Source organism: Labrus mixtus, chromosome 15 (genome assembly GCF_963584025.1).
Source record: "Labrus mixtus chromosome 15, fLabMix1.1, whole genome shotgun sequence".
Lineage (NCBI taxonomy): Eukaryota > Metazoa > Chordata > Actinopteri > Labriformes > Labridae > Labrus > Labrus mixtus.
This window is the reverse complement of record NC_083626.1, coordinates 22,505,460-22,532,893: the sequence shown is the minus strand read 5'-3', so window position 1 is coordinate 22,532,893 and position 27,434 is coordinate 22,505,460. Positions and strand designations below refer to the sequence as shown.

The 27,434-nt window shown below is 44.2% G+C and overlaps 1 protein-coding gene across 5 annotated transcripts in view; it reads right to left on the bottom strand.

Moving 5' to 3' along the window:
* The window catches only part of camta1a (calmodulin binding transcription activator 1a), a 297,294-nt gene that overhangs the window by 35,111 nt on the left and 234,749 nt on the right, over positions 1 to 27,434 (bottom strand). For all 5 annotated transcript variants that reach the window (XM_061057679.1, XM_061057675.1, XM_061057676.1 and 2 more), the window contains one exon: positions 3,095 to 3,248. In XM_061057679.1, the coding sequence (XP_060913662.1) occupies positions 3,095 to 3,248 (154 nt within the window). The remainder of the gene's footprint in view (positions 1 to 3,094; positions 3,249 to 27,434) is intronic.

Below are 27,434 nucleotides of genomic sequence, written 5' to 3'. Positions count from 1 at the left end.
AAATACATACATTTTGATCTATTATAAAGTTAGACTATTTCAGATTTTAATCTAGATTGAGTGAGCTGGAAAAAAAACAAATGTTTATCTAGTGTTGTTTTAATTACTGCACAAGTAATTGTGTCTGACCAGAGATCCTTTTAGACAGAGTGGCTTGAGTCACTGCTCACCTCCTGACAGTGTGTAAAGCAAACAGTACAAATTAGATGATGATAGTAATACTGACACTGAGATGAGAGGGCCACAGGCCGACAAAAAGTGACTGTCATGAATCCCCCCTCTGTGACGAAGCCAGCGGGGAGGCTGCAGGACAGAAGAGCATCCATTCAGCTGATCTGACTCAGAGAGGGTGACGGAGCAAAAGCGAGCGCCTACTACAACGGCTTACATCCACCATGTAGTGCCATCCCTATTTGTCCAAACAATCATGTCTTCCCTACACCCTGATCTGATCCCTCATGCCAGTATTGCCACAGCCCTCTTCATTTCGACGGGCGTCACCTCTGGAGGCTCAGGGTTGTTGACGAACAGTTTTCGGCATGTCTGCCTGTCCGCTCGTCTCACTGAGGGTTATGTTCCAAAGCGAACGTGACAGGAGCAGCGCTACAAGGTTTAATCCCAGTGGCAGCGACAGCAGAGGCACCAAACAGCAACCCGGTCACATCATCATCCCGATGACTGGGTCCTGTCATGAGCAGCATCAGACAGGCCTAATGATAAACACAGGACACACGAGTATACCCGCTTCTAGTTGCCTCTGCACCATTGGGCCTTACATGGGACAGTGGAGTGCAATAGTTTACATGATGGCCAGCCCTGTCTTTCTTAGCTTGGTGTGTTCTCCTCTGCCCCTGTCTTTTTAGCCGAGAGACAGGCCTTCTGTCTGTCTGGGTGTTTGTTAAAGCCGCTCATGCGCTATCTGTCAGCAGGCTAGGGGCGTAGCTGGAAAGAGTGCTGCGTGTTTATAGCATTAGACCAAACGAGTGAATCAAGCTGGCTGCCTTGTCTATGGAGCTGTAGCGTGACTGAGTGGTGATGCTACTCCCTTCACCCCCTTCCTTCTTTGCCTCTTTCTCATCAAACACTGCAGGGCGTTAAGGAGGAAAAGGTCAGACAAGGCCATGTTTTGCAGGGGTTAGATTTTGAACTGCTGTTTGTGTGTGTGTGTGTGTGTGTGTGTGTGTGTGTGTAAATGTGCACGTGTGAGTTTTAGTGAATGTGTTTTTGTCGTAGGTAGACAGAGTAAGCTCAACTGATCCATGAAATCCACACTTTCCCTTTGTTGTTTTTTTGCTATCATTAGAGGTGTCAAATGGTTTGCGCATTGAAATATTGTGAAGAGAATAACAAAAAGGGAAAAGGGAAGAGGGCAATTATATTGCAAAAAGTTGACAATGTTCTGGCAAACTAACTATTTGACGTTAAACTTCTCCGGCTGACAAAAATCAGCTTGGGAAATAGGAACTGTCATTATATTAGAGCATTTTCTTAACACATAGCCTCAAATCCTGCTCATGAGTCAGTGTCAAACATACTGTACTTCTTCAATCTTGTATTCTGCAGTCATTCTACAAAGTTTGATGGGTTTTTTTTTTATTCCTGATACAAGTAAATGGGGAATCTGTCCTTCAGATTATCTACATAGCCTCTGAAGGATCATGGAAGTTCTGCTATATGCAGAGACATGCATAGTCTTTGCACACATATCCCCAATATATAGGTCAGTCAGAGAAAAGAGGTGAGTGTATGTTAAAAGCTAATGTATAATTTAAGATTAAATAATGCATGGATAATACAGAATGACTTCATCTTAAGTCTTTCCTCTCTACATATGAATGGTTGCTGCCTGACTGTACCACTAGAGGGCAATGTTGCTCCATCCCTGAGCCTGTGTTGACATGCTGGCTGGTCCAGAAGAAAGAGAGGGAACAGAGAGAGGAGAGGAAATACAGAAAGCACAGACAGAAAGCAGTAGAGGGATTTTTTTTTGTACTCTTTATGTTACCCCCTCATGTAGCCTGGCAGCTAGAAGTCATCTCACACTCATCCTCTTTGTCCCAACAACTCCCAAAGTTAATGACTTTACGCATTACTGCAAATGGTGCTTGGTTTTTACATTAAGCCACAGATGTAATGAATACAGTAGGCTGTTGTTGTTCAGTGGCTGTCCTGAGGTAAGGCTTTATGTGGAATGTGTCCTAAAAACTGATAGGAAGCAGAGAAGTGAGGAGGATAACAATATAGCTGAGATGATAGTCTGGACTGCCTTGTCAGTATGCAGCCAGCACGCTTGTGTGTGCTTGTAAAGCTGCTGACAGGGTCCTCTTTACCTGGACGCATCACCAATAATTGGCCACTGGCATATCAGTCACTGGCCCCTGCCAGACACACCCAAATCACAGCCTGGCTGTTAAAGGCATCTTAACAGCTCCCTGAAAGATTTTCAATGCTCCTTTAAGGTCCCCATTTGGCTGTTATCATCATCAGACGAACCCAGATTTTTTCCAAAACACTGCCTCAATCTTTGGGCCGGTCTGGAGACTCATAAAAAACGCATCTCACAGAGCATTAGTAAAGCTGATAACAACAAGGATCAATCCATTGAGAGAAGGAGGGGTTGGGGTGGGGGTGGGGGTGATCAGAGAAGGAGTGGGGATTTCTGGTGAGTCAGACATTCTTGCTCCCACGCACTAACATGAATCAATAACCAGTTTGCTGCCCTCCTGTGCCTCCACTTCCTTCTTGGGCCACGAAGGAGGTGCACTCTCAGCCTGGCCGGAGCCGTGCCAGAGGGTCCAGGGGAAGAGAACTCTGACCCATGACTGGCAGAAGGCTCCAGGAAGAAATCACAGACTCATGTAGCAGAGTAGGAATGCTGGTGGAGGATGCTCTCTGACTGAGGTGCTGAGGGCACTTAGTGTACCAGCTATCAGCTAATAGGAGCAGACAATACATCCTCAGACAACAACATCAGCCACTATGCTCAGTCTTTCCATGCAAATAGACATGTAAAGACTATTGAGTCCCTTTTAGAGGAGACAATAACTGTTTATATTAAAGGCTTTGCATTAACAGGGAGACTTAAAATACTCACACATTGGCTTGAGCTGGCCGATTAGCTCCTCCTTGGTCCACTTGGCCCACTCCTTCTTGTCTGTGTTGATGGAGCACAGGATAGGACCACATGGTTTCCCACAATCCTCAATGGCTGGAACATTCAAATAGTGGACGAGCACAATATCAGGGTTCTGTGGGGAACAGAGAGAGAGAGAGGGAAGAGGAGATTACATAATTGATAGTCTTGCAAGGGAAGCATAGTTTCTTTAGGATACAGCAGCATAGGGCCGTAGTGACACACAGATACTAGGGCTTTTATGTTGAAGAAGATGGGACTGAAGTAGAAAAACAAGACGATAACAAAGCCTGAGAACAGAAGAGTAGGGGAAAAAATAAACACACAAGCAGGGAGCAGAACAAATCTGGGATCAGAAATTGACAATAATCCCCCTCATTATGTTGCTATCTGTATCTTTGTATCTCTAAATGAGTGTTTGTGTGTATTTGTGCGCGCATATGTGTGATAATTGCAATGTGTGCTCATGTAACACACTTATGGCATTTTGTCAAGTCCTCCCACATGATGAGTCGATGCCCTCAATTAACTCCGCTTGTGTTTACCAAGTCAAAACTCAACAATTTGCCGCCTGCAAATTGTTACAGGGTTACCTCTGCAAATTCCCTAAATTGACAGCTTATGAGTAATAGGTAGCGTTTAAAGGGATGTTGCGCTGGTGTGAGTAATATCAATTCGCTTCTGTGATCATAAAAAGCTTTGATTATTTAGCACGGCATAGGGATGTTCCCATTTTAGTCTCTATCGCATTAAATTAATCATAAATATCCAACTGAACACACTAATACAGCATAATAACCCAACACAAACACTTATGATACAAATGGAAGCTGCAATGATTAAGACAGACTTGTGGCAGCTTAATAAAAGCAGGTAAACAGCAAACAAGAAGACAAATTGTCATCACGTGTATGTAAGAAAACGGGTAAACAAACCCCCACTTTCATGCATGAATGCACTCACAACTAAAGAAGACGCAAAAATCGACAAACCACAGAAGACCTTGATGGAGAAAAATGTCGTGACAACATGTGTGTGTGACTGCAGTTTGAAGCTTCATCAGTACTAAGTGGCAAATAAATCAAGGCCGCTGCTACTGTAGGTCTGTGCTCCCTCTCAGTGTGTACCATTAATCTACGACTACATCACCCCCTCTCTCCATCTCCCTTGCTCCCTTCTCCCCCCTTTTCATCAGACAGGGGTGTGGCTGGGCGAACACAGATACCAAGAAACAATTACATCTTTGACAAAACATCCTACATGTACCAACAACTCTCCTCTGATTGTGTATTTGCGGTCACTGCTCCAGAAATGAAACATCTGCACCTTTCATACGAACACGCAGCCCAAAGTGCTTCACAAAGATGTAAAACTGGAAAACGAGACGCGAGGACCGATGCAAAACTTTGTTGTGTCACGGAAATGGGAGTTAATCTATGGAACAGATATCAGATATAACAGATATGAAATGGAAGATTTTCAAAGAGCTTTCATCTGCACTGTCTGTACCATCTGTCTGCGGAATATGTTGTATATTTTATTTTGTTGTTGCATTTTTTTGCTTTGCTAGTTATCTGTTTCTCTGTGTTCTTGGACTCTTTGGCTTTGCTTGACTGATAAGCTTGATAGAAAAAAGAAGTAGGACCAGATATTTTTCATACGTTTTTGTTCTAACTTCACCCTACACCTTTTTTAAACAGAGACTAGATATGAATGGAATCTTAACAGACATATGTGGTTACTGTTGTTGTTGTTGTTGTTGTTGTTGTTGGAATTGTGGGTAAATCTAAACTAAAAACATTGATTACGACTCAGACTACAGCAAAGAAACATTTCCTCAAAATGAAAACTGAAACTGGAGAGACATGACCTCCCTCTTCTCACCCTCACAGGGAGCTGCTGGTGCTTTACATTTCAGTGTGTTATCCCACTGCTTACCCTGTCCCCTGTCATTGGTGTGGACACCAATGTTTGGATTGAGATGGCACTGTGAATGTGTGTGTTTCTGTGTGTGTGTGTGTGTGTGTTGCCCCCCAGATGGCATCACCAGCTGTGTCAATAGCCAAGAGATGCCCTCAATCCTGACTGGGAAATGAGAGCGCTGAATGCAGACTGCTTCATTCAGTTATGAGCGCACATAAACGTATGTGGATGTATGGGTGCAGGTGGGAGTGAATATGTATGGACACACAGCTTAAGCATTAATTTAGGCAAACACACACACACACACACACACAGACACACATGTGCAAACAGACTGGGCAAGGACAAACTCATTAGGATACTGTAACAGACATTTACTCACAAGGGTTAGGTGTACACAATCATACACATGGATACACAGAGTAGCCTCCTTCCCACACCCACGCTCACAGCTGTTTCCTACCTTTTCCACATAATCACACAAAAAAACGAACACATTTACACTCTACATAGATGGAGGGGCGTTAGTTAAGCTCAGTGGATAGAGCAGGTACCGCATGTACAGAGGCTACAGTTCTCGTCACACTGGTGCAAAGTTTGAGCTCAAATCTTAACGCTGTTTGGAGCGTGTCATCCCGAGTATTTCCTGTCCCTCTACTGCCATCGTGTCCTAATAAATGCAAAAGCCAAACGACATACATGGTGAGCATGATGCAGGTGATCATAACACAAGTAATCTGTGTTTTTGTGCTTTACAATTAGGAATCTGCACACCTGGAACTTTTCATTTGTCTCATCATTCTTTACAACATTTTTAACAGTTCTCTCCAAACTGAAGCGCACCTCCACTCTGAGAGGAAAACAACACAATGAAAATGTAAAGCATCACATAAATCTATCAGGATTTACAATTTAATTTAATTTCCTCCTGGCTGCGTTCTTTTTCCACTGTGTGGTATCAGGAGTTTGTACTCCAGGAGAGAGGGAGGGGGGGGGGGGGGGGGGGGGGGGGGGGCTGAAGAGGAACTTTTTTTTTTCCTGGGTACTATTTTCCAGAGAAAATGAGATCTCATTAACTTATTGATTAATTGTGTAATGTAGTCTTGGTTGTTTTTTTTTCAACTCGTTTCCCATGTGGGGTTTCAGGGAAGCTTTCCAGCCTCGCTTCCTGCAGTGGAGGCAAGGAGTGGGGTTCAGTTTCAGGAGCCTGTGGTGTGCATGCGTGTGTGTGTCAGGATGTGAAGCTGTTTGTTTCTCTCTGAATACAGGTCTGTATGATTCCCTCTCGTGGTCTGTATGATGCATGTCAGCATGTTTGCACACGCAAACACACACACACATGAGTTCGTGTGTGCCAAGCATTCACATGTTGAGGTCTCTGAATGCATGAATGTATCATGTGTAAAAATGTAGCGTGTCTCCAGCCAGCGTTTTGATGTTGCTGTGTTGTGTTAATGTTTACTGCGCCTCCCTAGAACAGATGGATAGATGTTGAGCTAATTACTAGCGGAGTCTTGGGGAGTCAGCCATGGGGGCGGAAGGCCTGCTGAGTGGGTGGTGGAGCGCCTTCCTGCCCCTCCTCTCTCCACGTTCCCTCCGTCTTTGACAGATCCATCAACATACAAAGGCGAGCATGCATGTTAAATTGAGCACACAGTCACGCACACAAACAGGGTCTGAGACGCACGTGTAAAAAAGTTGGTACGAACACACATATGCATATGCAGGACATCGCCATCGCAACCAGAGGATAAAGGTGCTGTTGTAGCCAGGCAACAGGTTTCTCTGGCACCCACGCACACAGAGGCAGCCAGTGCTCCTACGATCTCACAGTGACTGCCTACGTCGTCCTGAAGTCATACACCCTGTTCTACTCCGAAAGACAAGGAGGGAGAGAAAGAATGGGAAGTAGAGAGAGAGAGCGGCTAATGGGGCTGAGGACACAGACAGAGCTAAATGTCGAAGGAGACACATGCAATGACCTTCTCGTTCGTGTGAATGTGTATCTTGAGACATAATGAACCTAGACTCGAATCAGGTGGAATCTGGTGTTAGTGGTCAGGTCGTGTCCGCTGTCTCCCCCAGTCTTTGTGACCCCTGCCACAAATCTGCCACTTAACTGGAACACCTCCATGTAACTACTCCAACAACCCACCAAAACTCATTAAGAGACAAAAAGAAAGAGAGAGAGACAGAGAGAGAGAGAGAGAGTTCCACATAGAGATACTTGGTAAGACCAAGCGAGTCAGAGACAAGAAGAAGAATGAGAGTAACAGCTCTTATATTGTCAGCCAGGCAGTTCTGCTCTACGGTTGTACTCCACCATACCAGGCCTTGCTTTCACAACCCGTGCACAGGAGCGATAAGAACGCCATTAACATGAAAGGTTCTTAATTGAGAGGGGATGCTTCATGCTACGTGGATGAGCTGGGGAGCGCAGGGGGGAATCCTTGTTCCTCTCTGATAAAATAACCCTCACTAAGGAACGGGGGGCTTCAAAGCCTGTCATTCTGACAGGGAGCAAAGCAGGCAGAGGCTAAGGCAGAGGGAAGAGCCCCGGAATGTGGGGAAATAAGCAAAGGAGGAAAGGAGTGAGATGGTTCTTCATGGGAGAATTGAACTAGCAGGCTACAGGGATATCCATTTCAACATAAAATATCATGAAAGCAGGAGCACTCAATTGTCTCGTCGCAAATGTTCAGCAACAAGGCAGAAATACAGAAGGGAGGTGCTTGTTGTTTGTGTTTGTGGATGTATCTGTGCCTTCATGTTTGCGCGTCTGCCTACATTTAATCATAAATAGCATGTGAATGAGTGTCTAGAGGCAGATTTCTGTATGTTTGTTGGCATCAGTGTGCATGCAAAATGAGCCCAATGAGCTGTGAGTGTGAGTCTGAGTGCATCTGCTATTTTGACTGCATATTCATGCTGTCTGTGCTGGAAATGCGTGTTAGAATTTGTTGCATGCAACTCTTTGTGGCTTTATGTGCACATGGCTCAACCTCTTCCAATTCGCATGTGTTTCATGTCGTGTGCTGTGGTCCACTGAATGGGTATGAGAGGTTATTGAGGCCCTGCTCTGTCGGCCGTGCGGGGGCAGTTGGCCTGGCGGTGGCATAGTGATGGATGGCAGGGTGTGCCAGTCATTAGGCAGCCTCCTGGCCTCTGGCACCGAGGTTGCACTCTTAAACACCGACCTCCCCCGCCTGTCCCCAAACACTGCTGCTCATTTCAAGGTCAACTGCCTCTGTGGTGCTGTAAGTTCACCTCCACGAGGCACAAGACTTCTTCGCTTTTTGTTTGGAACCTTTATCGCTCTCTGCCGACGGGTGTGTTTTGGAATGTGGGGGCGGCTGGCTGGTGCTGTGCCTCGTGCAGACACACAGAGAGGCACAGAGACACGCGTGCAACATGCAAGCACACACACACACACACACACACACACACACACACACACGGAGGTAAACAAAACCACATGTCAAACCCTCCCAAAAAGGCAGCAAACAGCCTGGAGCTCCCGTCGAGGTAGCAGAGCAATCCACGATTTGAACCCACTTTCCTCCCTCTCTCTTCAGGTCCTCTATGACAATCTCTTTCTTTAAATGTTCCCAGTTTGGAATACAGACACCCTAATTGGGGTGTCTGGAGTCAACACTTAGCTGCTACAGTTCACCCTCTATTGCACCCAGCTCTCTACCAACTACAACACTGTCTAAGTGCCAAGCTAAAACGATGCCCGGGGTGGATACAAATCCAGGAGTAACAGCCAGTCTACTGAAGGTTTCTTAATGCGAATTGCCTCGATTGCCTCTGTCCAAGGTCTTGATAGCAAAGCAGAAGGCACAGCAGGAGATCCTGATTTAGGGAAGATTCATACTCCACCTCTTTACCTCCACTACCTAGCGTACTGGCTGGGAGATATGAAAGGCAGAACTTGGAACTTTTGAGGAACAGGAAGAGGCCAGCATGTTTGAGCGTGTTTCAGAGGAAGCCAGGGGCTGAGGCCTGTGATGTTTAATTCAGGAGCACATAATCACTCCGATGGAGTTGAGAGCGGGGCTTTAAATAACTCAGCTTAGAGGGGCAGAACTACTTCACTCTGGGTGGGGGAATGCGAGCCTGTGTGCATGTGTGTGTGTGCGTACGTGCACGAGATCGTGTTCGACTGTGTGTAATTGTGCATACATGAGTACGTTTCATATTTCGACATGTCTGCGTTTGAGTATGCAAGAGAGTGCTCCTATGTTCTTTGTGTGTGTGTGGCTCCTCCCTGCTTTGAAATTTTTTATTTGTGCAGTGCATCACAGTAAAAGGTGGAGTGTGTTTGTTGCTGTGCCAAGCATCTGCATGCATTACAATAAAAGTGCAAAAGGCCAGCATTCAGAGGCTGAATATGGAGGTGTATTCTGGATGCCAAGCAGGCAGGCAGTAAGTCAGGCGGTAAGGCGGGCAGTGAGGCATTGAAGCCCCTTTAGCTGCCACAACTCAACTCACAGTTTTACAGCCTACTTATTCTTCCTAAGGCCCTCGCAGAGCACACTACCCTCTCCATTAGTTGTGGTGGTCCCATGTGAGAGGCCACGCTGCCCAGGGGCGAGCAGAGAAAAGGCCATCAGGAGCCCATCCGGCTGCTATAATGGCCTCGGCTGAGCCCATGGCACTGATCCTAATATTCAGTGTCCATCCAGGTGACATAGAGTCACACTGGAATAAAAGGAGGGAGAGGAAGTGACTGAGAACTCTTAGACACAGGGAGGATTTAACCGTGTGCTCTCTCCTCATGCTTCTTTTCTTTTTGTTTCCGCCTCAGAATAACCTCTTAACCTCTGGCTTTCTCTGAGTCTTTTCCACTTGCTTGCTCTCACATTTTCACGTCTTCCTCCGAGGGCATAGCGCAATTCATTTGGAGGAGGGAAAACACAGCTAATGCCATCTCACTGTACTCCCCCTCGTGCAGCCTTTCATATCAGCGCGGAGTCTGATTTGTTTGTGCGCGTCGTCTTTCTCCCTGTGCCAGTCGACAAGGCGTGCTATTTATGTGCCTTTGCCGTCTATGAGCGAATCAGGACTTCACAGGAGCAGCCAGGGGAGAAAGATGTGCTGGTGCATTTCTAAACAGGAAGACACAGGGAGGACTGATGTGTGTCCAGCAGCAAGACGGTCCAACCTGGCTGCTATCTGCTTCTGCAACGGCCCGCTGAACAACAATAGATAACACCGGTAGTCGGCATCAACAACTGTTTCGGTTGTAACAGCAAAAAGAGCCACTGAAGCACAAACTATTGGAGCATAAACACACATGTATGAAGATATGTACTCCCTCTACATGTGCATCAAGAGACTCACACACAATGACAACAGCAATGGCCACAGGACTGCTGAGCCTGTGTGCTCTGTCAAGCATGGTGAGGGGCTCATTATTATTACTGGGCTGGATACTTGAGCAGCCCCAGAGCTCAGCTTGGCAAGACCTTTCTCTGGAGACACACACACTGGCCTCCACACACACACACACACACACACACACACACACACACACACACACACACACACACACACACACACCATACAAATGGGTAATCAAACGTCTGCCCCTGGGAAAAAAAAAGCTCAATTGGTTTCCTAGCAACCAATGGTGTGTATTGGGTCCACATGAAAAATGAAAAAATAAAGACAGCGTGTGCGTGTGGTTGTGTGTGAGACAGAATGAAAGAATGAGGGTGAGATTAACGGTGCATATTGAAGAGAGATAGAGGCGTTTATGGGGTGAAGTACGGAGGGGTCAGAGATAAGAAGGAGTGAGTGGGATATGAAAAGGTAATGAAGAGAGAGAGAAGAGAAAAGGCGCCATCAGAAGTGTGCCAATCTGATCGACAAAAACGCATTTCCCATGCCTCTCCACAGGGGCAGTGTTGACTGCGAGATGAACCACAGAGCAGGCCCGTAGACAGTTAAGGTCATGGAAATGTGTTATCAAATCACAGCTCAGAGACAGAGAGATCATCATGGGAATAAATCAGTATTTTACACACTGTTACAAAATGTGTAGCAGCGCTGCAGGGGAGGGGATTATGCAAGAAGCAAAGCATAGGCTTTAGAAAAGCGGCATAAAGCGTTGTGCTGTGTATCACACCAGGTTCAAATGCAAAACGCAGGGGGGTTGCACGACACCAAAGGCACACAATCAGGTGAGAGTAGTGGTTTGTAAAATTGCTGTAGAGTATTTTACAAAGAGGCAAAGCTGATTCTCTGGGGCTCTGAAGAGTTTTTTGATCATAGCTGAACATTACGACTAAAACACAGCGAGCCCCCTTTTAAAAATGATCCAACAAATAGACAGAGTTACATTTTATTTGTTTATCTGTGTGCAAGTGTGTGAAATGCACGGAGCAAAGCAGCGTGTAATGGTGTGCGTGTGTGTTTCTGTAAGATACAAGTGTGTGCGATTGTGTGTGTGCATGTTTGGTACATCTGTCTGTGAAATTGTGTGTGTGCGGTGGTGAGAAGCGTACTATCTCCATCCAGCAGCTGCCACAAAGAGGCTTCCCAAAACAAGCGCAGGGCCATGACAGAGACAGAGCGACCGCAGCCTTCTGCTGGTGTAATAGGAAATTAATTGAGACCATCAATATGGTATTAATCATTAAAGCACAGGTGCTGAGGTGGCACTTTGCTGACTGCTCTACTGTTGGCAGTACTCTCTCTCTCTCTCACACACACACACACACACACACACACACAGACAAACGCAGTAAAAGTTTGACCTGCTGTTTAGCAAAAATGTTGGTGGGGACAAAAGAGACAAGTGGAGACAAAGGAAAATGTGCAACAGAAAAGTCTGGATCCTCTAATAGAACACATATGGACAGTGTGGTAGTTTAAACACACTGCAATCCAAGGTCATTCATGCTTTCCTTGGAAAATGGATTGTGTGCACCTCTTTTCAGCTCCCTCAGATAGCGGCTAAATCGAGAGACAGAAATTGAATAGACGTGGGTTTTCTGAAAGACGTCCAAATCAGAAAATGTCAGGTAAATTTGGGGAAATATTCATCAACTCCCTTGGAAGCCATGTTTCCTATAACACCTAATCCTTTGTGAGGCAGAGCACAGGGAGGACTGGAGTGCCGGTGTTAATCAGCCAGAGGAGAGCCAAATTGCGGCAACTACATTAAGCCGTTAAGCACACCACGTCTCCAAATTGTTGAAGGTGTCTCACTGAGATGAATGCTCCTTCTCATGAATAAAACATTGCACACATACAAACCCAGACACATACTTTTTATATGTGTGTGTGTGTGCCTTTTGCTGAGCGACAGCTGTGCAGGATGGATGTTTGTAGTGTTTGGAAAAATTTGACAGGGTTAAAGTTTCAGATTTTTTTTTTTTTTTTAGGTCTGAGTGAAGTCCGGCGTCAGCCTCCATAGGCACTTTACACCAAATCCTCACCTGCCTGTGTCTGTCAGTGTCCAAGCTGAGCCTATGAAATGTTTATGATTCAAGAGCAGTAGATAAGATGGAGATTGATCTGGATTGAAAGGCAAATAAGATTGCCGAAGCACAGAGTCAGCTGAAAAACTGGCAGAGGGAGCAGAGAGGGGAAAAAGAAAAAAGAAAGTAAGAGGAGAAAATGCATTAACACAGGTCCGGCCCTCAGAGAGCACAGTGTAATAAGAACTTCCTCTACACACATAGAATATACTTTAGAGTGAATATGGAAACACCATCATGACCAGCTGATTGATCATGTGTGTGTGGGAGTGTGTATTTGTCTATGTTTGATCCGCTTCTCTGATGCTGTCATGTTTCAGACCTAAAGTTCCTGACTGTTGTCACTGTCTCACATCACATTCTGTAATGTGTTTGAAATGCTGGCCAACAACAACTAATAATGGCATAACAAATATTTAATTATACACGCCACTATTTGGCCAAGATTTAAAATTCAGGTGTTCATTGAGATATGACAGGATTCAAGTCCACTGCCTGTTTCTGGATTTAAATTGTAAGGCTCCAGGTAGCCCAGGTAAACTAGAAACTTTTGTAAAGAGGCTAAATCCTCTTGGTTTGTCTCTAGCCCTCGGAAGTTTGCTGCATGTGTGCATGTTTATTTTTGTGCTTGTGTGTACATGTACTTGCACATTTGATCATGTATGTGTTAATGGTGTATGCATTGTGTATTTCCTATATGCACACAAATGTTATTTTATTAATTGTTTTAAATGCTTTTTGTTACTGTGTACAGCACTTTGAATTGCCTGATGTCTGAAAGGTGCTACTGTATATAAATAAAGCTGCCTTGCATTGCATGTGATTCACACTCTCTATTCCCCAAATATTTCTCTGTCCCTTTCTGTCCAAACTGTTTTTTTTAAAGGGAAAAAAAATCTCACATCCTATTGTAAACCATTGTAACCAACCAATCTGAGTCATTTGATGTCATCATTGTACTGCTCCTACTATTTCCTCACTAACCCAAACCCTCTTCAGAGCAAAAGTTAAAACATCCATAACTGCATATATCTAAGTCATCAGTATTTAATCTAGAAATGTTTTCATTGGCAAACTTGCTTGGTATAGCCTAACACATAAGATAGATAACAGAAAGTCATTTCTACCGTATATACAAGACAGAGCATCACAATGCTGTTTTTTTACCAGACCTCAGCATAAAAGGAAAAACAAAATCACAACAAACAACAGACACAATAGACAGAAACAATAATGAAAAACAGTGCAATTTGTCAGTGGACAAATGTAGCAGCAGCCAAAGTCAAAGTAGCAGCGGTCATGTTCAAATGACTGCTTCCGAAAGAGGAGGTTCTAGTGCATGGTGTAAAAGGTTAATCCTGCAGTGGGTACTTCTTGCTGTAAGATTTTTGAGTTTAACTAAGGATTATTTCTTTATTTTACTGATTTTAATTTGAAAAAACTTTGGGGCAAATTGGGAATTTTGCAAAGGATATCAGAGGGCTGTGATTGGTTTATGGCAACCCTTTTGGTCCATGAAGTTTTAATGTGAAAACATGTTAAAGAAAGTGATAAATGGACGAAGATAACTTTTATCACAATCAAAACATGACTTGATGGGTCAAAACTGGCTCTGGATCAGTTTTAGCCCCTGGTGATCGCCGTTCAGAACCAATTCATAAAGTCTATTAGTATAACACAAGTGGAAAAGATTTCATCAAATAGAGGGTGTTTTTCACAGGCCAGAGGAATGTGTGTGCATGCATGAATATGTGCATGTGTGTGTGCGTAAAGAGAGGGATGGGAGGATAAGACCCTTTGATGCTTCCCCCTGATGGCCTTGGCCAGCTTGCAGGAACGAAGCGAAGCAGAGGCCACCAGAGAGCTGGGGCCCAAGCCCTGGGGCCTTTTCTTCCATCCCCCTTGCTGCCTGCCTCCCCCTCCCTCCTCTGATCAATACCGGGTCCTAATCACTGAGGACAGTATGGCAGTCCTCTAGTTCTCTCATCTCCTCTCTCACTTCATCTTCTTGTGCTTTTAGTACCTCTGCTCTATGCTTGTTTTCCTCGCTGCTGTAAAATACTTGCACTTTAGGGTTCCCTGTGCTTGTCTGTGTTTGTCATTTCTTGTGTATTTGTCCGAAATTGTGTTAGTGTTGGCCACACGTATTCTGTTAGTATTTCTATGCAAATTTGTGAAAGGGACTCAGTTGTTTGAGTCCCTGTAAACATGTGAACGAGCTTATACAAGGCTGTTAAACTGTGTGCATGTGTCTGTGTACAACCAGATAAGACAATATCCTTGAAAGAGCAACAGCAACATAAACCCCAGTGAATTATGAGCAGCATGCATAAACTTGAAGAATAACACATCCCCTCATTTCGGTGGCTTTATCCCAGTTATCTAATTGCCCACGTCCTTTCTTTCCCTCTAATAAACTAATGAATGTGGCCGCGTTGAGGCCTGGACTCATATAGGCAGCAATAAGTAGCACTGCTTTAAACCCCAAACTGCATCAGAACGACTGAATAATTTGTAGGAGAAATAATTACGGGGCAGAAGAGCAGGCATCAATCCTGGAACACCGACAGAGCCCTCGCTGGAAACCACCTCACCCTATAAGCCAAGGCTCCATTAGGTATTGTCTGGGGCCCACAGGCTAATTTGTTTGCATCAATAATACATTCAAAGGATTTATCTAACTTGCAAATGAGTGTTCATTTACTGGTCCAAGAGGCAGGGAGGAGAGCAGGCAGCAGGAGAGAAGGTGTGAGAGGCTGAAACAGCTGGTTGGGGCTATCTGGGACAGAGTTAACCCTTTGCTAGGCGGCAGGATGGCGGTCCATATCTAGCAGTTAGCCTGTAGTATTCTGAAAAGGTTGGATGTGACATGCTTGGATAACAGCCAGTGTTTATGTAGGGCAAAGAGAGGCCAAGGTGCTGGTGACCAACCCTTGGAAAGGCATCAAAAATTAAGCAGAGAGCCCCCACACAGCCACAACTTATTACCTGCTGAACAGAATATTCTTTGATCGTATGCCAGGTGACTAAATGACAAAGAGGAGTGTGTGTGTGTATCTTTGTTTGAAGATGAGGATGTGGCTTTAGTGAGACATGGTGGGCTGTCTTTAGGAGACACCAGGGACACCTTTGATCTCAGTACTATACTACTCTGTCTCCCACGGGTGATATCAGGACACACAGAAGAAGTGGAAAGAAAACCAGCGGGAGGAAAAGATGGGAGGGTTATTGAGAGAGAGAGAGAGAGAGAGAGAGAGAGGGAGAGAGAGAGAGAGAGAGGGAGAGAGAGAGAGGGAGAGAGAGAGAGAGAAAGAGAGGGAGAGAGATGGGAGAGGAGGAAGGAAGCTGGCCATGAACATATGCTGCGTCTCCGTGCCAAACCCCACTGGCTCAGGCAACCCACGCATACGCTGCACTGCTGCTGCTGTCGCCACTCCAGCCCTCTCCAACACCAACACCATGGCACTACTTAGTCAAACAAAGCTGGAGAGATGAATCTGGAAAGAGACGGGGTCTCCCCAGTCTCAGCACTGCCAGCGCAGGGCTGCTTAGCTTGGATAACGCAGCCTGATTATACACACATCCATACGTAGACACAGAAGTGGCTTTCAGCTGTTTGGCTAACTGCCCCCCTTAATTTGTGACAGTTATGATGTGGGCCACCTACTAAGAGAGGGTTACCATTATAACCAAGTCCCTTTACGTGATGTAACTTCCGATTAAATATTGGTTATTCTGCAACGTATTACAGATGTTCTCAAGCTCAATACTCAAGTGAGAGGCGATGTAAAAACAATACGTCAAATTCTCCAGAACAAGTATTCCATTTTTCTTACATTTGCGTTCCTTTTTTTTTTTTTTTTTACAAATTCAGAGAAATCTCCAAGCAACAATGTCTCCAATTTGATTTTTATCAGTTTTATTGGTTATATATACTGTGTCTTACATAAACAAAAGATGTTCTTTCCTCTGAGTTGATTTGTTTGGTATTATTTCACAGTGTCAGTCTCCACACGCAAGTATTCCACCTTACTTCCAAGAGAACTTGATTTGCACTGGTATTACTTGACAGTAATTTCTTTATTTGAAAAGCCATTGGTGAGGGTTGTGGACAAACAGAGAGGTGAGGAAACATGCCAGCACTTTATTTCTTAACTGATATACTAAAAAAAACAAGGACCAGAGAAGGTTTCATTGATATTTAAATGCTTCAGGTTTTAGTGCCATGCCTCGTACATTTTGTTTTATTCTTTATCTTTAAGAATGTTTTTTGTGACTGAGCGAAATCAAGTTATTTTTCCTCACATTACTCTAAAACCTAATTTCTTTTTTTGCACGAGAGAGGTGGATGTAAACAATAAATTGATAAACAACAGAAGTCAGTTAGCTTCAGAAAAATGCTGAAACAGATTGGTACAAAAGGATCTCAGTGGAAACTGAATCAGGTTCAAATGTTATGTAATTATGAAGATAACTGCTAAATATTAAAGACAAAGTATTATGTCATTTCACTTGCTTTGACTTCTTCATTGACAGTAATCTCATTTGGTTTTGGGTTTGTTGCAGCTCTTTAAAAGCGGACTTACATGTAGGTATTTGTTTCGATAAAATGTGCCAATGAAATTGAGTGAAACTATAATTTGATGGTTTATAGAGTGTGTAGAAACACAATTTTTGGTGTTTTCTCTGCACAAACGTGCGATGATTCTTGATCTCCATGTGTTAAAATCTGTTTATTAAGGGGTGCTGGTGGTGCAGTGGTTAGTGCGTCCATGTATAGAAGCTGTAGTCTTCCAAGCGGGCGGCCCAGGTTCAAATCCAACCTGTGGCTCCTTTCCCATATGTCATTCCCCACTCTCTGTCTCCCTGATTTCCAACTCTATCCACTGTCCTATCTTTCAAATAAAGGCACAAAAAGCCCCCCCCCCCCAAAAAAAAAAATTCTGTTTATTAACAAAAAAGAAAAAAAAAAAACGAGTCTAGATGGGAAGAATATTTTGATAGTGATTGTAGTGTACTTTTGCTGTAAAAGAGTTAGCTCAAAGTTGAATGGTTTTTAGTGACTGAGTATGTGTGTGTATGTATAAAAATTAAAGTGTGTGTGCATTAGACAAAGGAGAACTGTGATGTTTGATGTACGGCACACCTCAAGGTATTATTAACCCTGACACTCGAGAAGGTTCAATTCAGTTTTTCATTGTTTAAACATTTTATAAGCAATACACTTAAAATTCATAGAAAGGTCACATTTATATTTTTCATACAAAACTTAATAAGATTGTTAAGTTTTATCATCTATGTATGAAAGATTTCAAGTGATGAGGCACTTACAGTAACTGCTGCAGTGCGAGTAGGCTATTTCACAAAAATGTTTAGAATAATGGCTGACCATGTATTTGATTTTCACTGTGATGTTAGAGGAAAAGAGGCTGAGAGGGAGGGCATGAAAGGCTTTGGAAAAGTCCTGACTCCACACTGGAATTCAAACCAAGGGCAAAAATGTGGAAGAGACGCAGACAGAACAGCACAGATCCAAATTCCTTGCAAACACACAAATGCATATAGACACACTGCCGTGCACAAATGCACACAAACCCACACATGTAATGGAGCCATACCAGACTGCAGACACACAAACACCTTCAGACGCCCAGATATATAATAACAAATGCTTGTATAACACAGAAATCAAATTCAGAGTTCATCTCAGCCTCGCAAACTCAATTCCCCTCTGACGTCTAGCCGCCTCACGTTTCCAAGCCTTTTCCATGTGAACGATTGGGGTCAGTATCGTCACATAAACATCATCCTCTGCTCTCTTACCCCCACCCGCATCCCCTTTCTCAGTGAATGGATGCTGAGCACTGGTGCATATCTACGCAGGGATGGCAAGGGCACCAAGGAGAGAAAATCAATACTATATCTCACCACTAAGCACAATCCCAACCAAAAGCAGCTGGAGTTTGCAGGTTGCTCCATAAACTGGACGGCTTCATCTGGCCAGCCGCTGTGTCGGGTGGATTGCTACAGTAATGCACTACAGCACAATGGCCTGGGCCAGAGCCTGCCAGACACACACATAAAAAAAAACACACACACACACACACAGGGACAAACAGCACGCTCCCAGGAGCCAGGGAACAGCAACAGCAATGAGAAAAACTCTCAGGAGGCAGGGACAGGGTTGACAAACACACTCTCTCCACCGTCACAAACAAGGAAAAACACCTCTGGACCATTTAGCCCACCCTTGCTGCATGTACACACAAACATATATACAATCACACACACGCAGGCATACACACAGAAGCCCTTAAAATACCTGTTCTAAAAATAGCAAGCGGGAAGCGGGAAACGGGACTGAGGCTATTATTATTGCGCACACGTCCTGCCTGGTCCCACCAAGGAAAGGGAAGAGACTAATGATTTTCCTGGTGCAAGCAATTAAAAAACTATTTGTCACCTGCCAGGCTGCGTATGACGTTAGGGGCCTTGGCAGAGGACCACAGAGTAGCTCCACATACACACACAGTACACACACACACACACACACAAAGTGGGTTGCACCTTAGAAAGCAGTCCAGAGGCAATAATGGTGCATGACAAACAGGTGAAGCTGGAGGATCACAGAGAACAGGGAAACTAGGAAAAGTGAGGCAAGAATGGAACATGGATCTTTAAAGAGAGAAAAAGAGTTGGGTAAACGGCTGATTTATCCGGACAGGTTAATACCAGGCCAGACAGCGCCTCAGACAAGCACGCCGCCATCAGAAAGTCATGTAATATTTAGAATGCAGCCAATGTAAGTCATTCTCCTGCTGCTGCTGGGCAACTTGCTAAAACAGAAATGTAAATTCTACTCTCTTTACCCCACTCTCCCTAGCTCCATAAGAGACTCCAACTCTCTGCCATCTGTATCCCTCGCTCTAGCTCTCTCGCCCTGTCTGCTGGGCTGCCTCCTCTGGAAATTAGTCTAAAACATGCAGGTTTGTACCGTAGACTGTATGAAAGATGTGGATGTAGCCACACCCGTTGGTTTGTGAAAGAACCTTTGGAACCTCCAGTTGGGCATTTTGGTTGTCGCAATCTTGTTTTTTAGGGGGGAACAAGAAGTGACCATATTTGGACAACAGGCTAGATATATATTATTTAGTCTGTATTTCTGGTTTATAGGCCACGATGTTGACTTATGGTGTAGCCCGACCCTTCAGCATACCCGCTTTTATAATTGATTTTGCTCTAAAAAGGACAACTATTTACAAAAAGAATCTTCTTTGATAAAAAAAAACTTGTAGCTAACGAGTAAGACCATCCAGGAAAAATGCTAACTGAGCTTATAAATCAACAGAGAAGAAGGGAAATGTCCCCGACTGGTTTCATGCAATTCAATTTCCATTTGCATCCAGTGGAGTCTCCCCCTGCTGGCCATTAGAAAGAATGCAGGATCAAGAAAATTCTGCAGTTGTTTCACTTTCGAAAACCAGGTGCTACATCCACTTCTTTTATACAGTCTATGGTTTGTACACTCGTTCATTTTTACATGAAATCCTGCTGGATTTGTCTAAATGGTTTACGAATACTAACTAATAAAGTAACATTTTAATGTAATGAAACAACTCCATCTTCTTGCTTTGCTGCAGTTTCTACATTAGCATTAGCAGGGAAATGAGAGACAGCATGTTAAATTGGAGATATCTGAGGGGGTCACTCGGGGGGCACATTTTTTTTGTTTGTTTAGTTTTTTCTTTTCCGAGTCCTCCCTTGCTCGGGTATGTATAGAGGAGTCCTTCCTCTATAGAATGTGTTAGGGTGAGAATGGGCCACACAGGGGGCACTCAGGCTGACTCAAACCTCCCACTACTTATAAGGAAACATCCTCTGATGCTGCCACAGGAGGCCAATATTGGGCTATGGGAGGCAGCCCATATAAATTGGGAGGGGGCAGTAAATAATATTAAGACAAGCGTTATGCCTCCCATGCAGTGTGCAGATCCAGATCCAGCTCCACACACACACTCGGCTGCAGTAATTTACGAGGCAGCTCGTTAACGTCGGGTGATTTGCACTGCTCGTTTGCTCCCGCTCATCTCTACCAAATGATATCATCTTCTACCTCTAATCTTCTAACTGTAATCCCCTATTCTCCAAGCACCTCCACCCCTCCCACCTCTTGCTTCCTTCCCTCCTTCCCTCCTGCCATTCTTCCTCTCCTACCTCTTCCACATTTACTGTCTCTCACCTCCTCCCCCACTTCCTCTCGAACTCTGTCTTCTCAGGTTTGCGTGGGTGAGTTTTGAGATTCGAGAGCAGACAGAGTCGTCCCACTGAAGGGTGTGTGTGTGCATGTGTGTTCGATATGACATATTTTCAGATCAAAACAGACTAAAAGAAATCTGGGTTGACTCTGAAGGCTCTCTGTGCCCTTGTAGTTACTTTTCCACTGCCCCCTACTGAGAGAGAATGAGAGCAGGCTTTAAAAAAGAAAGAAAGAGCTTTTCTCTCAAAACTTGCAGAGGGGAGAGAGCTCAGCAATCCTGGGGATTTCTTTCTGCAAAATAAAGACAGATAGAATTGCACGATGGGGGTGGGGGGTCGGTCAGAACAAAAAGCAGGAGGAGAGAAGAACATGAGAAAGAAGAGGATAGACAGGTAGATACAAATGAAAACGATGTGCATAACAGACACTGTTATTGACAATTAGAGAAACAAATGGCATTGTTTTTATCGATGATAAAATACCTCTGGGGCTCCCAGAACCACGATATTAGCTTCAAATAGTAAATTGATTCCACCACATTGGCCAAACACTTTATCTTATATATTTTCCTCAAACATTCCTTAGTCTCGTCATATCCAACCCGCAGAGAAATCAGCTGGTTTCAGACCAGATGCAGCTAACACCAACACATAAACAGATTTTCAGAATGAAAATTGCCAATTATAGAAATGGCATTCAGAGCTGTTGGTTTGTATGTTGATGAGTGGTAGCTGGTTAAAGGTGGATTGAGATCGATACACGACTGAATGCAGAGTGAATGACTCTGGCTCTGTATCACTGCTTCTTTGCTCTTCTCCTTCATCTCCAACACGCACTGTCTCCCCCTTTACCGCTCTCCTCTCCTTCTCAGTGTCATCTTTCCTTCTATTGCACGTCCAAGTGATCGTGTCTGGATGTCAACCCTCATCCTCAGCTAATTGGGGCTCAGAGGAGTAATCAGGGCAGGACAAATCGGACAGTTTTGGTCATTAGCTGTGACCAGTGTGCTCTGGGAAGCTGGGAGATGCGTTCACACTTCTGCCACGGCGCCAGAGCCCGGATAGTGACACGGGCAGATCTGTGGCTCGACATGAGTGGGGGACACAGAGATTGGCAGAGGACCGAGCAGACTTAGTGTGATGTGCTCTGCTTTCTAGGCAGGAAGTAAACACAAAAAAAGCTCAATGGTGACACAAACGACAGGGATTCTCTCGTTTTCAAAGTCTTAACATTTCAAATCAGGATCAGCATTTGTTACATTACAGTCATTTCTCTAAAAAGCTACACAGTTGGATAGTGGACAGACATACATAAAAAAAAAACACTTTAAGTAATGTATGAATGAGGCACTGGTTAAGCTTAGTTGGTAGAGCAGTGCAACTCACATACAGAGGCTACGGTCCTCATTGCACTGGTCGCAGGTTCAAATCCCCACCCATGATCTCTCCCTAAATTTCCTTTCACTCTATGGATTTCATACCCAAATGGAGTAAAAAGCCACAAAAAAATCACCATAATAAAAAAAGTAATGTATGGTTGATAAGAGGAAGATAAGGAATACAGATTGAACTTAGATTGAGAAGGAAAGGGAAAAAAAGGCAAGACATTTTTACAGGAGTTGAATGTAGTAAGGTATTTGTAGTTTATCATTTGTGTGTTAATGTTGGTTTTTAAGCTGACAACGGGAATATTGTGTCAAAAACAATCATGGAAGTCCAAAAAATTTAAACATTTCCACAGCTGCTTCTTCTTCTGAAAGCAAGCCGCGTGACTCTGGAACAAGATGAATGTCAAGTCGCCTTTCTGGCAGCGCTTTAACCTTTCAGGATAACTGAATTATTTAAGCGCCACATACCTGTTGTGGTCCTCCGTTTCTCTGGTTAAGGGGCTGCAGGAGTCTGTGGCTACGCACGCCTCTTTGGCCGCAGAGTGAAAATGGCAAGACAAATGCGGCGGGGGATTTGTGATAATTGGCCGTGCTGGTGGGCCAGGCGACGGGCCTGAAGAAAAGGTCGCAGGCACTGAAGAACAGATCAGTCTGCCAAGAGGGGAGGAGGCTTTGTGCGCCTCTGGGGTTTAACTCAACTTCTCTGTTTCTTCATATGGGGGGGAATGTGTGCTCCAGCAGGGGCCATTAATTAAGCAGCTGAGTAACCTTCAATTTGTTTAGAGGTCAGGTGCTCTTGTGCCACTGTTTTTGGATAACTTAGAACTAACTTTTTATTCTGTCTTTATGTGGAAAGACAAAGTGGCAGGAGTTCATTGAAGTAAAGTGGAGACAGGGAGCAATTTGAATGTTTTTAAGTAGAGAGGGTGGAAAGGTATAATGTCAGATGCACTGTGTATGCGACTGCACACAAGCAGGAGGAGAAGTGAAGGAGATGAGGGGAGCCACAGGGACATGGCTCACACCCCGACATGCTTGTGAAGCAGCTGTTCTCCTCATGGCAGAGAGAGTGGGGGCCTGCCAGCAGCAGCATGTGCCTGAGAACACCACCGTCTCCAAACATATCGCAGAAACAGACCGGCTGCAGACACACACAAACACAGATGAAGGCTAGCATGTGCACACGCTGAAAGATATACAGACACACACCCACATTACACAAACTGCCACCCTCTCCTGCCAGTCCACCGCTGAGGACTTGAGTCGAACAGTCAGGCGCTGGAGTCAAACTCATATGCTATAAATCTGATCTCGTACTCTGTAGAGGTGCATTTCCATTTGATACAAACAACAGCCTGCATAGCTAACGGCAATTATATTTCTACTGCCTCCATTTGCCCTCAGGTTGTAGACAGCCAGTCAAAAACCTCCCCAGGTTTTCCTACCTCTCTTCCCACCACTCTCAGTGAAATCAACAGAACGGTGCCTCAGCTCATCCATGATTTATCTCAGTGAAATATTCATCATATAGCCCTGCATGGTCTGGATGTATCTGATGTGAATCTGGACCTGACAGCTCTGCTCCGTCATCACACATCACCTGAGCCACTCAGAATCCGGCACCTGTCTCCCACCGCTCAGCACAGAGAAAACTAAACTGATCGGAATGAATAGAGGACTCTGGTAGATATAAAAGATCCATCTGTCTGACTTTTGCCTGCAGGCATGTCCGCTCTGGGTCTGTAGCTACTGTATCCTGCTTGCACGGATCATCACAGTAAAGGAGCTGCTCAACTTTTCCCATTCAATTAGTTTGAGAGAGAGGCCTCTAACCTGAGCGGTGACGTGGTGGCTTGTGAGTGCATGTGTTGGACGACAGCACATGATCTGCTGACAGGTTTAGCAAAGGGTACTCATCTTTAGGGATTTTGGAGCCAGTTATGAGAGTTGAATAGTGTGGGAGATCAGAGGTGCTGGACATTTTTGATAAAGAAATGTAAAAAAAAAAAAAAAAAAAGCCTCTGATGTGTGAACGGGTCGAAAAGTTAGCACAGAGTAGGTTTTCAGCACCATGGACAGCACCGCAGAGTGCTTAAAGTTCTCTTTAATCATAAAGCTATCACAGCTATAACAAGCAGGAGTTATCACTCTGCCTGTCCAATTAAGTAACCTTTGAATTATTCCATAAATTAATATTTCCGAAATACTATCTAATAGTGCCGGAATGATCATAGGGACAACAGTGACAACTCATTTTCCCACATAACAGTAATTCAAGTGGTTCCAAAGTCATTATACTCTGAAGGACTAACGTAATAAGAAAAATTTAACTGCAGTGAATAGTGATATTAATAATGTATTCATGTGAGACAGAGAATAGAGCACAGTGGCCTGAGCGGAGGAAGGTAAGAGGGAGAAAGTGATAGCTGTGAAGAAACAAGGTCGTCAGCATTCCCTGCTGCCTTGCGAGTCATTTCATTATCTCGTCCCTCTCTCCGCCTCTTTAAAAAGGGAAAAGCGGGAGAGGGCTATTGACCCCTCTCTGTGTTCGTGGCAGGCGGCAGGACAAATGAAGTTTCCCTTCAGACCCCCCTCCGCATTAATATCATAATTATCCCCCACCTCTGTGCCCCCGTCGGCCAGCGCAAACTCCACTGTCTGATTTGATAGAGAGGCAAAGGCAGGGAATTACATTCGATTAGCACTAAACAAGAGAAGGGGACACCGAGCGATGGAATCAATCAGTGACACCAGGATGAGTGAGATCTTCGATGTGTGCGTGTGACATGACAGCTTTTGGATGGAGAAACCTCAGAACTATAAACTTATAAAGACATCAATCATTTCATTAATCAATCAATCAATCAATCAATCAGCCATTCTACCCACAAAGAGCCCAACAACAGCAAAACCTTTGTAATGACCCGATGAACACAGAGCAGGTCCAAACTGCACTCTTTAATATTAAAGTTCCTCTGAGGAGTTTTTTTAGCATCTTATGAAACTGAAAATAATACTGATGCTTTATTATGACCTACAAAGCAAACCTGACCATCATGGATAAGTTATCATTATCCATATGTTGATTTTTAATGCCTGTAACCGCTGCCACCGGGAAAATATCAAAGAAAAGTCTGAAAAAAAAAAAAACTCACATCAAACTAAGAGGCTTGAAGACACGATTATCAGAGGAAAAAAATCTACAAAGCCAACGTGCCAAGCCTTGGCTTTTATTAAAGATCAAAAATCCTCTAGAGAATGTAATGTAAAGGTGGAAGGGAATTGTACATGTGTTTGTATAAGTGCATATGTGCAGATGTCTTAATTGTGGGTATGGCAGGGTGATTCTTTGTGTCATTAAGGTAAGTCTGGGAAAGGTTTTGTTTGTATTTTATTTTTCCCTAGAACCTATTGTCTCCTTTTACTTCAAAATTGACCAATTGATTGTGAATCCTTCTTAATCACAGCTTTCTTAATTGAATTTCTATTTTTCTATGAAAAAAAAAAATACAACTTAAAAAGTTCAACTTAAAAAGGATTACTGAAGTCTCTTGAAGTATCTTGCAAACTCCAGCTGTAACTGCCAGCATTTTAACAGTGGCTATACACTGGCCGAGGGATTTGTGTGTGTGTGTGTTTTTTTTCTGTGGAAAATATCACATGGTATGACACAGAGCTCCATTTTTCACCCAATCCACTGAAATGGGAACTTTTTTTCCTGAGTGACAAACCACACAGGCCGCTCTGGGCAGCTCTCCGTCTCAGCAGCAATTTGGATTCATTGTTTGCAACCCCAGATAACTGCGGCGGTACTTTTCTTCACTCTCAGCCATTTGCGGGGATGGGCCAGACATTTTAAAGTGGGTCTAATGCCATGGAGAGAGAGGTGGAGGTAGTAGCGGGTGGGGATGATCAGATTGAGAGTGAGAGGTGAAAAGAACAAAGGAAAATGAATGGAGTGAGGGCGGACCCCCCTCGCAGGTCTTCATTCCTGTCCCCTATCTCATTACCCAGGCTTTGACTCAATAAAGAGTGGATAAAGAGTGGATAAAGAGGCATACACCCACAGGCTAAACCCCTCCCCTCCCTAAAATACCTTTTCCCTGCCTCACTCCGTCAGTCTTTCTTGCTGTGTCACACACAAAAACACACACGCATATACACACTGTCCCCTTTCTACCTCTACTGCGGCTTCAAATCTTCAAATCTATTGCTCTCCCTCGCTCTCCCTTCAGTGTTTTTTTTTTTTAAGGCTAACTTTCTAAAAAGTTGTGTCCATCTCCCTGCTCTCTCATTCACAGCCCGTCTCTCCCCTCTCTGTCCTCTGTGTTCCCTCCCTGTCGGTGCTGTGTAATAGGAGTTATTTTCATCCCTGTCTCTCCGTGACTGTAGCCGCTGGATGGCTGAATATTTACATTTTTCACTCACTGGTGACCTTTCCCTGTTGCCGCTCTGGGAGCTCCAGTCTCCTTGCTGCTCTGCTGTTGACAGAATACTGCTTGCAAATCTCATATGGACACCGCAAATGGTACACAGGGAGGCATGGATAGACGGCTCAGAGAGTGGAGAGAAGATGGAGAAAAAGAGAATGACTGTTGCAACCCATGATGACTGTTACATGTCTGATGGAAAACGTCTTGAATAAACAGAGGTTCTGTAGGTCTATTTGCATTTGCAGACTGCAGAGATATGGACTGAATCTGGTGTAATCTTTCACCTCGGGTGTCATCTTGATTGTGGTTTTCCTTCCGCACAGATGGTCTGCAATAAACTGCCTGAAAAGGGATGTAAATCTGGAGTTCCAGGCATGCTCAGTGCCAGAGAAAATACTTGTAAATAAATGTTTTTTTGTTGGGCAGCAGAAGGTACTTTTCTATTTTTTTCCTTTTTTTTGAATAAGGGATGAGTTAGCTGCACATCAGGGCAGTGTGAGTCATGAACAGGGATCTGCTGAGCAGTGAAAGAGAAGGAGACTTGAGGGCCAGGTTGCTCTTCGCTGATGCTCTGCAGTAATGCTAAAGTTGAGTCAGTGAACTCCTCAAAGTTTGATGAGTGTTTACGTGTGCGAATCCTAAAACTGGCAGGGAGAGGGAGTGAAAACGAGGGCAGTAGTTTTTAAATGTGCTGTGACCCCTTGACTCCAGCTGTTTGTCCATTCTCTTTTTCTCCAGCGTGTAAACATGTTTCTGAATATTTTCACATGTCTGATATTGAATAATTCTCAACATTAGCATGAAATCCACC